General features: G+C 40.4%; 1 protein-coding gene across 2 annotated transcripts in view; it reads left to right on the top strand.

Annotated features, from left to right (window-relative positions):
* Nucleotides 1-1,830: 1,830 nt before the first annotated feature.
* The window catches only part of CAPZB (capping actin protein of muscle Z-line subunit beta), a 45,198-nt gene continuing 35,452 nt past the window's right edge, over nucleotides 1,831-11,576 (top strand). The window contains exon 1 of one of the 2 annotated variants that reach the window (XM_026862508.1): nucleotides 1,831-1,938. In XM_026862508.1, the coding sequence (XP_026718309.1) occupies nucleotides 1,831-1,938 (108 nt within the window). The remainder of the gene's footprint in view (nucleotides 1,939-11,576) is intronic. The other variant, XM_026862509.1, reaches the window with a different exon arrangement.

Genomic DNA, 11,576 nt, shown 5'->3' with positions numbered 1-11,576 from the left:
AGCGTGACCTTGTGACCATGTGCCAGCTTTCTTTTCTGGACATTAGAGATAGCGGGAGGTAAAGACAATACTTGGTAAGAAAGATCCCCTGCCTGAGCTTGGCTGCTGGAGCTGGACAGGCATAGGCCATCTAAATAGTATCTTTCTCTGGGGACTGAAAGGTTAGTAGCAAAAAAGTGAATAGTTTTCCCTTCACTTGAATGTTTAATAAAGGTAAGTAAAAAGTTTTGAAAATCTTGGCTGTCACTTTTGTACAACAATACTCAGTTCAGTCATCGATTTGGGGTTGCTTTCCAAGATAAATAACTTCACTCCAGACTCATTTCAGCCAAGGATTTGCTTGTCATGTTATCTAACTATTTAAAGAGTCTGTGGGGGGGTTATGTATGTTACTTGAATGCGTCCTCCTTTGATGACAACAGGCGACTGTCATAAACTTCTGGTTTTGGTGTCAGTGCATCCTGCTTTTCAGGCTGAAGGCTCATATCTTCAGGAGATTATTGCGGATATGCAGGAGTTGATGCCTAACTGTCTATAGAGCTGGAGTATTTTGCAAAGATGATGTCCTGCAACCTGGACTGGATGAGAAATAAATACATAATCTCCCCAGACCAGGTTGTCTGACTTGCTGGCTGTAAAATATTTATCTTTTGATAGTGAATGGGTAGTACCTTTTAAGAACAAGCTTTCATAATGAATGTCTTGAGCTCCCTCCTTTCCTCATTGCTAGGGTATAGCTTAATTGCAGGAAACTTTGCTTCCTGTTTCTCCCTGACCTGGGGCTGCTACTTGAATAATGTGATAATATAACTGCTTTAGTTTTGAAGCCTTTCTTAAATAAAACTTCTGGGGCTTGGCAGTACACAGGAGGGAGAAATTAAAGCTAAGCTTGTTGTATATGGGTGGCTGGAAATCGAAGAAAAAAAAAAAAAAGAGGGGAGGGGAAGAAGCAGTGAAAACAAACTGGTTGTGCTTCAGCTGCCTGGTGACCTGCTGATCAAAGTAACTCATGCAGATTTTGGGTACTGTTAGGCTTGCAGGAAAGTGTCTGTTTATATCTGTTGGCGAGAAGGAGATCTAAAGGTTATGTCAAGAACATGGTTCAGCTCATCAAGTGTCTGTGGTAATGTCTGTTGCACATTTTCTGACTCTAAAGTGTAGTTTAAGGGTTTTTTTATCAGAATTGGATGTGAGACCAGCTGTAATAACCCCTTTGGAGTATGTTGCTGTGATTGCTCAAAATAACTAAAGTCCCTGATTTCTGACGTACAAGCAGCTTTTGGTGTGTGTTTTGCAGCAGCATAAACTTGTGTGCATATTTCATTCTGTTTTTTTTATAAAGCTGAAGGAGGGAGAGGAAGCTCTGTGTTGGGACAGAATTTGTCTTGGATACTACTTAGCTCAAGCTGAATGGCACAATACAAATGAGGAAGTGTTAAAACTACTTTGGGAGAAGGAACTTTCATTTCCCTAACCCAGATTATTATTGAGATAGCGTGGAAAAAACAATGCATTTAACATTTGCACAAACATTGGAAACAGTTTTTGGTGAGGTAAGGACTGCACTCTAGTTTGTCAACAACACAGTGGTTAATTGGCAGCATGAAGCTGTGCTGCTCTTATAAATCCATAGTCTAGAACACTTTTTCCAATACGAAGTCAATATCTGTGATAAAATGATACTGAACTTCATTGAAATGTTTGTATTAATGCAGAACATGCGGCTGCTGCTTAGAACTAGGAACTGTATCTCTTGTACCAGAGGAGTCAGCAAGCACTGCAGTTCGTGTGTGAATGGGAGGTATTACCTGTACGTATTGTGACAGAGGGATGCTCTTGTTCCTGCAGAGTGACCAGCAGCTGGATTGTGCCTTGGATTTGATGAGGCGTCTGCCTCCGCAGCAGATAGAGAAGAATCTCAGTGACCTCATTGACTTGGTGAGTATTGGATGTTCTGATCCAGTAATGGCTGAGCCCTGGGTGTAATGAAGATCTGGTATGTAAGAACATTTTTCTGAAGCATCTCAGAGGTGTGGTGATTTGTTTTTCTCCTTGTCTTTTGGCAAGGTTGAATAATACAGCAATTGTCCAAACAATGTCAGGAATCTACACGTTTATTTTGGGCAGGCCAACAGGTACTACTGTGTAGGCATGGACTCACTTTTGTATGAAGGGTCATTAACAGCTTTCTTGATGAAGTCATTGCCAGTTTGGAGGCTGCTGTTTAGTAAAAATAATTTGGGAGCAATGTGTGTATTGTCTCCTGATAAACCACCTGCTTGTTGGTAGTTTGACATAGAACTTGTGCCATGGATGTGCTGTGGCACATGCTTTGAAGATGTTACTGAGACAGAATATGTGAAAACACTGGGGTTCTGGAGAACACCCAAATCTATTTATCATTTATGCTATATCAGATATTCTGCCATCTGGTGAGTATCCCAGAAAACCCCAACACCTGGCCAACCATCTTGTGCTTTGTACCTGTTTTCCGGTTGTCCCTGGAACATTCGTTTTGCTTCTATATACTGCTAATGTAGAAACCTAACTTAAGAAGGATGTGTATGCTCATTACTAGTTGCCCATCCTATGATGCACAGTTGGGCTGTAAAAGGCTAGCTAGTGTCAGCTGTCCCTTAAAACAGCGTGTGGCACAGTCACCCCTGGAGTAATTTAAAGTATTATTGAAATATGGATTTAATCTATATAGAACCTACTATATGGTTGGCTGGGAAAACTTGTTTCTATTGTCCAGTCTAAATATATGGCTTATTTCTGACCTAAGCTTCTGAATTTTTGCAGGCAGAGTACATTGTGGCTGGAAAGGGTGGTTAGACTTTTGAATTGAGCCTTTGCTCTTATCTGTAGTGGGAACTACATCCCTTTTCTGTGGCAGGTCTGAATTTTATCCATGATGCTGACAAACCTTGTCCAAGAAACCCTAAACCCGTGATGGTTCTGCACATAGCAGCGATTTGAACTAGTGCCTCAATTAAATTATGTCCAAGCTGTTTGTCATCTTTGTGTGCGGAAGAGCAGCTGCTCACCAGGTAAAGTCCAGTTGAGGAGGTCTGTTCCTAGGTGGTACTGAAGCTGCTGTTAGTAAACTTGGGAGGAGTCCCATGGTCAAAAAGCTGTGGCTGACTTGAGTTTATCAAACTCTTATTTAAATACTGCTTTTAGTTATGTAAGCCAGGGTACAGGTAAGAAGGTTTTGTGGGTCAGGAAAGAAATTATTCCCTGCGGGAAGGGATTATTTCTCTTTCTTGAAACCATTTAGTAATTGGCTACATCTGTGCCACCAAAACTCTTGGCAACCTAAAGCATCATTTTTGTGGCTGTTGCTGGAGGTAGGACACAGAACAGCTAGATCATTGATATGATCTGGTGTGACATGGTTGGTTTTCTGATGAAATTTGGAGGACTGAAGGGATATCGGGGTTTGAGCAGCTCCAAGGACCATTCAGAGCAATGAGTTGTTTGGCGAGCTATGGTAAGCTTGACTGTATAATTGGTATGAGGTTTTTTTTTAATGACTCAGAAAATTGCTGGTTACCTCTAAATGTTGGAATTACTTTTGGATGGTGCTCATTAGTGCTCTACATGCTTTCCATCAGCAACACGCTCACTGGGCTTCTTTTCATATTGAAAGTGTAACATGAAACAGACCAGTTTGACTGATGCTTGTTAGGAGGGTCTGTGTGATTCCCACACCAGCCATTGCAGTCTCTTCTCTGGGGCAGCGATGAAATAATTTGTTAAATCCAGCATGATTTCTTTATTGTTGACATATCTGTAGACCTCTCCAGCAGCCACTCTCAGCCTGACCTCTGCAAGACTGAAGCCTACACTCCAGTTAGACAAGAGCAGCATATGCGTTGCCACCTGTAATAGTTCCAAAAACATCATAAGCCAGACTCAAGCAAATAGTTTTTTGACCTTTTCTGGCAAGTTTCATCAAACCTTTACAGCTGACGTTTTTAGTCTGTTTCCTGTACCGTTACCAGACAATAACCTCCTTGAAGCAAAAGGTCAGACTCCAAATGCATGACGAGCATGAGCAGGTTCATTAAATTTGTAATAGAATTATAAAAGATGGCACCCTGACTTCTCCTTCCTTTGTGCTTGGTTTTCCTGCTTCATTACACTGCCATGCTGGAGTAGATGTGAAGCAGAGGCCCGCATCCTTTTTTTTTTGGTGTGAGGCATACATTACTACTTGAAATCTGCTTGCAGCACAGCTTGCTATAGTCTTTTTGTAGGAATTGATCTCCAGACTGATGAGTGTAGCTACTGTGTTGATACTTGCTTAAGATCAGTTGAAAGGAGATGAAGATGACTTAGAAAAGTCTTTGTAAAAAAGTTTTCCCCAAACTACAGTTGTGAGAAACTAACATCTACTTCCTGCTGGGGAGGATAACCGCACTGCGTTCCCTCCCTGAGGTCCCTCTTACTCTGTCAAAGTCATGCTCTGCTGCTACTTTTTAATAAAAAAGCATTTTGGTGCCAATATGAGTATGTGAAATATGTTCAAGACTGTACATTAGTGCCCCCAAGTGTTGGGCTGATTAGGGAAAGGGTCCAAACTTGAACATGAAGTAAAAGGGTGGGTGGAAGAAGAGAATTTTTGGGTCACTGGCCCTCATCAGACCAGACACTTTTCATTCATTAGGAAAACAGTTTGCGACTTGCCCTTTTACCACATCTGTTGTGGTGTTTCTCAGACTGCCAGGTCTTCAATTAGCGTTCATTAGAGACCTTGTCAATCATAGGACTCCAGAATTCCTGCCTGAAAGAAGCTGTGCGTGGTGCTGGTAATGTGCCTTGGCATGGAATGCTCTGGTTGGAATTCAATTAGTCATTATTTGTAAATAGACTACTTGGAGGCTGTCAAAATTTACAGGAGGACTTCTGGATCTCTACAAAAGAGTTTAGTGTGGGCACATACCTTCTGAGGACAACTGTAAATTAGTTGGAATAATTTTCCATGTACATCTCTGGAAACTGGGGTAACTGAGGCCTTGGAGCATCTATCTGTCAGCCAAGTCTGAACTGTAAAGCAGTTCCCATAAGAGGAGCACTAAAGGTGATTACACTGCTCTTAAATGGATTTGTCATGGGGATACGCCAAGTGATAGCACTTGTAGCCTCTCATTGACCAGAAATTGCTGCTGGTGATATACTGTGGTTCTCACAGAAGTCAGTTGTGACTCCCATCTATTCTCATCACTTGATGAAAGGATAATATTCTGAGAGAATTCTCCTCCTGTTTCCTTTCTCTTAAGATAAGCTGTACAGTGTTAGTCCTCGTGTACTTCCAGCTGTGAGAAACCCCAGAGAAGGCATCAGCTTCAGGTAGTGCTGCTGTGGAGGATCTTTTCCTAGGACACCTTGGAAGCACATGTTACAGGGTAGATGAGAGATAGCTGGGGTCACAGTCTCCAGAATCCTTTTGGTTTTATGGGGTTTTTTTGCCTTTTTTTTTTTTTTTCTCTCCTTCAAGACAGCTTCACTGATGTGCCTTAGAGGGTTGCATCTCTGGGAAAGGTAGAAATTGGATTTACTGTACTTGTGGGCCATGTGCAGCAAGTAAGGGGTCTGTGAGAGGACTGACTTGATGGCTTTGACTTGAGTATGGAAGTTGATGTGCTCTCAATCTTGGTAAAAGTTAGCAGGTTCTTTTTGTAAGTATGAGTTTCCTGCTGAGTGTTTAATTTGGATGTTTGCCTGTGTGTATATATTATAAATTAGATGAAAAATCCAGCTGACTCAGAAAAATCAGATGGCTGGCATAAAGTGGGATGGAGAATCATCCTTGCAAAACTGGCTCACAAAATGGACAAGCAGACTCGCCAAGAGAGTGGGGTTTGCTCACAGCCACAACTTTCTTCCTCTCTTTTCCCAGTAAGACTGATACTCAAATAATACTCAAGTTATTGCCAAAAGCTTTCTTAAAGTGCAGAATCAAATTATGCTGCCATGGAAGAATTAAAGCTAGAGTTCTTTATAGATAACAGCAGTAACTTTGCTGGTTATTTTTCAAGGCTCTGTTTGCAATTAAAGATCTGGGAGGTGATCATCTTTGCTTTCTCATCACAGGAGAATGCTTAAGTATTTTTAGTAGAATGTGTTACTTTTTAGAAGGTCCCAGAGTTATGAATTTAAAAATGTATAAACGTACTATTTTGAAATATTTGAACAATATTCAGGACCTTGCTTCATGTAGCTAGCTAGTGTGCCTCCAGGCAAGTCCCAGATCTGCTTGCATGCCTTTAGTAACTGAAGATATATGAAGCTAGAGAATTTATCCCCAGGAAAACTGCATTGCTTGGTCTTCTGCACAGGCCATAAAGAACACGAGAATGTGACTGGAGCTTTTTGTGTTTTGGGTCCAAGAGCCTAAGCAGTATGCAGTATTGAGGAGAAAGATAAAATAATTGAATGCAGATGGCCAGTTGAACATCTAGTGAGGATGGAAGATGTTTTTTAAAAAAAAAAAAATCAGACCCAGTGAAAACTTAAAAAGAAAATAGTGGAAGCAGAAGTGCATTGACAGCCTTGTGGTCTCAAAGCTGAGTTTTTGACCTGCTGTTCTTCCTGGACTTGTTGACTTGTGTGATAGGCTCTAAGCCACCAGCAGCCAGTTGGGTTTTTAATGCAAGGATTATTGGCTAAAGAAAGGGGCTCTGGCTCGCTGAATAAATTTCTGGTTGTTGAGAGCCAGTTTTCCATTTAGTGAGTGGCTGTAAGCAGGAGCTTTTCCAGCTAGAAAAGATTACCCCTGGATATCTTGATGGTAATTGGAGATAGCAATTAATTTATGTATATTGTTAATGTGGTGCTTGGCTTAAAGCTAGCAACCTCGCTTACTTGCATGAGATTGTAAAAGTGAATTTCACTTCTGGCTTCATGTTCATTTTTTTCTTTTTAAGCCTAAACTTTGCCTTTTTTTTCTTCCAGGCTCCTGCCACTGCACTGCTGGTGTTAAGAGACCCTTAAAATGTCTGGTTTAATATCTTTCTAAAGGAGTGTGTGTGTGGGGATCGCTTGCTGAGCTTGAATGCCAGTTAGAAACCTATCTAACCTCTTTTAAAGATAGGGGGAAAAGCTAGGCTGTAGAAACATTGCTGGAGAGAGCATGCCTCTGCGTATCCCTTAATTGTTCCGGGATATTTCCAACACCAGCTAGACTCTTGACACAAATAGTCAAGACTTCCCAAGATATTGATATGCTGTGATGGCTCATGGGACTTGTGACTGGTAATGAGATACAGAAGCCTTCACCTGCAGGTCACTAGTCAAAGTCTAGGGCACTCTGGTTGTGCCTGCCAGATGGCTAGCTTTTGTTTCTCAGTGAGCTACAGAATGGGGAATCTAGCAAAAGCCCTATTTTATCCGACAAATCACAGGAAGAATGCCAAGGATCCTGTTTTATGAACGGTAGTCACCTTTCAGAGTTTTTTTTAAACGTAGTGCCTTGAGCTGGATTGAAAATTTCTGTAATCAATATAACGTTTATGCTCTGACATCGCTAACTAGACAAACCTGGATCTGCAATCTTGTTTGTCTTTTTCTAGAAAAGCTGATTGCTTTTAATTTTGTTTTTGCTAATTCTTGCAGTGCTGGAATTCAGTGCAAATACTTGAATAAAGCCGAGCTGTTTCCAATATCAATTACATCTGCTCTTGAACACAAAAGTCCATTTAAGTGTCATTTAATAAACAAAGCTTGAAGAATGTGTGGCCCTTGGACATCTGATGGATCAAATTAAGGTTTAGCAATGTGTGGATTTGTGGGAGTGACTTTACTAGTGGTTTTAGGCCCAAGATGAGTGGAGCCAGGCTTCCTTGAGTTTCCACAACATCCGTTAGGCCGTGTCTGTGTTCTGCAGGAACAGGAAATTCTGAGGCTGTGGAATGACTCAGAAAAATTATAATAATATTTTATTTGATGCTGGCCCAGAGGGGAAGAATCCAAGCTCAAGGGGGGGTCTTGTGCCAAAGTGGTTATTTTGCAGGAGTGCTGGGTAACTTGCATGGGCAATTCTTTGTGTTCGAGCTATTTCCCCAAGTGTTGCAGTCCACTTTTGTAATGATGTAAGTTGTCTGAAAAAAGAAAAATCAGGTCTTTAAGAATTCACATGCAATTACAATATTCCTTTTTGGAATTCCTTTCCTGTTTGGATGTGGCTTTTAATTAAAAAGTGCTTGTCACATGTGTGTTCAGATACCTGCGTGTTACAGATGCAAATTCAAAAGTCAAATGGATCTGAATGCCTTCCTTGCTAATCCCTTGAAGCTTGCTTCATCTTCCTTCTGGTTCTTTAAGGAAAAAATGTTTCATCTTTAATTTTGCTGCATTTAGCATAGTTTTCCAGTGTGTAAGGTTCTTATGGAGGACAGTACATGCTGACCTCGGAATAGACATGGAAAAAGACTATTTCCAAGGACAGAACCTTACACTAGCAATATTGCTGTTTGAACTGTTAATGTGATTCATTTCAGTTAAGCTGTAGAAGAAAACAACAACCACAATGTATTTGAGCGGCTAGCAAGCCAAAATATTACGTGTCCTGAATATGTAAGGTGCAGAATTTGATGTAATTCAGCCAGGATGATCAAAGCAAAGATGGGGAGTGCATCTAAGACATGAAGACATGAAGTACTGTTATTTCCTCTAAACTTTTGTAAACTCTTCTTTAATCATATTTAAAAATAATAATAAATTAAGAAACAATTGCTTAGTTGATAATAAGTTCGTTTAACCAAGAAGTGAATCAAGAAGAAATGATTATTAGGTTAGCTACTCCAAAAAGGGTACGATTTCACCTTTGGCACAAGTGACTATTTGTCTTGATAGCAGAGCAGTTGACTTAATTAAAACACTGTCCACATACCTGGCCTGCTCTGATGGAGAATACTGTTACACAAGACAACAGAATCCTTGTTCAACATGCAGGAGAGTATGCTTAACTCGCTTTTCATTCAGTTTTTATTTCCTCCGTACTACACACTCATTGTATATCTCCTTGGAAAAAAAAAAAATAAAAAAATCCCACAAACACAGTGCCCTGTTGCATGGTATGTGCTTCTGAATGATGCTGCTGTTCACTTCCAGGCTGAACAGCTGAGTCTGGACCCACAGAGTTTCTTCCTTTTTTCTCTTCTAATTTACATTGAGGGTGGTCTCGCTCCATGACTATACATACAGCCACTGTAGTAGATGACTGAGTGGAAACGTGGTGCATTGGGGAGACAGCAGAGTATGCTGTGGGCCAAATTAAATTAATCATGGCCTTTAGCTAAAGATACAAGGTTAAGATTGTATTCTACCTTCCACTGCTTAAAGTGGGAAAATCTTGTGTCAGAATAAAGATGGGAGCCCAGTCTTTGCTTATAAAACAATCCTCAGAGCTTCAGTGTTTTCGTTGCAGTGATGCTTATTTATAGTGCAGTGATGAATTGAACAAAATCCCTGCTTTTGCATGTCAGTATTTGGCCTGGGGAGTGGGTTATTCTAACATTTCTAAATTTAAGTCGATTTTCCCTATATAATGACTGTTGGAGACATGCACTCAGGAACCTAAGTGTGTTTTGGCTTTTTGGTTAACACAGAACAAACTAATAAGAAACGTTAACAATGCTAATTCACTGTTTCAGACTGAAAACTTAGAGGGTCAGTTGATCTTCTAAGCCGAGTTGTCTTTGCTGGAATCAGCAGATTTGGATGTTATCTTGCTGAATATAAACGGAATTCTGGGAGCCTGTGCACAAAAGTAATGTAAACGTTTTAGGCAGGTTCAATACCTGACACGGAGAAGAATTTAAGGAAAGGTATTTGCATAGTGTGAAATAATTGCTCAGTGCTTACATTGCAGCAGCTAGTTTAGCCTGGCTGTGCCATATATCTTACTGCATGTTTTAAAATGCAAAAGACCTAAATTCAGAAGGAATCAAATAGTCTCATGAACATGTAGCTGAAGTGCTTAAAGCTGCAAATTACCTTGTTCAGATTACTGCATTTGCCTTCTAAGCAGCTTCCTAATGCAGGAGAGGAAGACCAGTATGCATAAATCTTGTAAATTCATTCTTGGAAAGGAAGTACAGCAGCTGTTGAAAGTTGATGTAATAAATGATAGAAAAATGATTCTCTTGGGGTGACTGTGCCACATTTGGATATTTTTCCATCAGCTGGAATATATCTGTTCTTTTTATAAACACTTGAAATTTTCTAATGTTTCCGAAGTAGAGAAGTGGGTTTTCTTCCTTGTTTTATTCTGAGAGAAGGAGAAAAAGAAAATAATATATTGCCTGAAGTCCTGTAGAGTGTCTGTACCAAAGAGACAATGGATATATAGCCTGCTATTACAAAGGAGTGTTATAATATAATGTAGTATTATGTTCTAGTAAGTATATGATATAATGCATTCACTGTTATGGCTGTATGAGTAGCCACAGCTCTTAGAAATGGGAAAAGTGACCATGCTCATGAATATGTGTGTTACCAAATCATCCAGAGATAAGTTTAGTTCACCACTACTATGTGGGAATTAAATAGATTGCATCTTAAAAACAATGTATTAAGAGTTCCTTTTAGTCAGCAAGAGTCTGTGCTCTCCCACTGAGCAGTATGGAAACACCATACTAGGCATGTGCTATTTTTAAAAGAAAGTTAAATCTAAGATTTATTTGTGTGGCTTTTTGTAAGGGTTGTAAATTCATATGGTTATGAGGAGCTTTTCTGCAGGGGAATTGACTCTGTCTTGAATTTGGGGTTTCTTTTGAAAATGCTTTGTATGTATATTTGAGTTTGAAGAATTGTACAGCGAGACCTCTCGTGCTCCCTTACCGCACGTGTCGTATAGGGCTTTTCCCCAAGAAATGAAATAGAAACAGAGTCTGGGAAAAACGCCACTTTTCTCTGAACTGTGTTTTCATCACTATTACTCATTCTAAACGCACGTCAGAGTGAGGAGTCTGCTCCTAGACGCTTATCTCTCTGCTGATGGGCAGCTGGCCAAGGAGCAGCTGAGAAGGAGGAAAATATTCAGCTGGTCACTCTTAGAACAACCTGAAGCATAGCTCTTAATGATGAGGTGCTTTGGGTCTTGTTGTGTGTGCATCTGAAATTGAAGCAGTCATCTCAAGTTGCTCTCCGCCTGAAGAGTCAGCCTAAAATTAATAGCTAATGGAGAAACGAAGGAAGAGACAAAGTGGAACCAGATGGGCTCATGAACACAGATACATCATTTCACTTAACTTGTGCCATGACACTGCTGATTTGTATCAGCTCCGTGGAGTATTAGGGTTGTCTGTTTTCAGAAAAAGTGAAGGTTTTCCTGAAAGCTGTGCTTGCTTCCTGTCCACGCTCAGTGAACGCGTGATGGCTTTGAGGTTGCTTCAGCCAGGTCTCCAAGTATCAAATGATGAAGTCCTGTGAGAAGCATCTAGCTTTATATAGATACTGAACTGCTCTGCTCTTTACTGTGGGCCCTGCAGTTGTCACTCATTACCACATTACGGTGTGTACAGACCAAAGTAAAAAACCTCAAACTAATGTTTCAGCTTTTTCAGCAC

The sequence above is a fragment of the Athene cunicularia genome (genome assembly GCF_003259725.1).
Source record: "Athene cunicularia isolate RWA chromosome 21 unlocalized genomic scaffold, athCun1 chr21_part1, whole genome shotgun sequence".
NCBI lineage: Eukaryota > Metazoa > Chordata > Aves > Strigiformes > Strigidae > Athene > Athene cunicularia.
The sequence above is the reverse complement of the archived record's forward strand: the minus strand, read 5'-3'. Positions and strand labels throughout refer to the sequence as shown.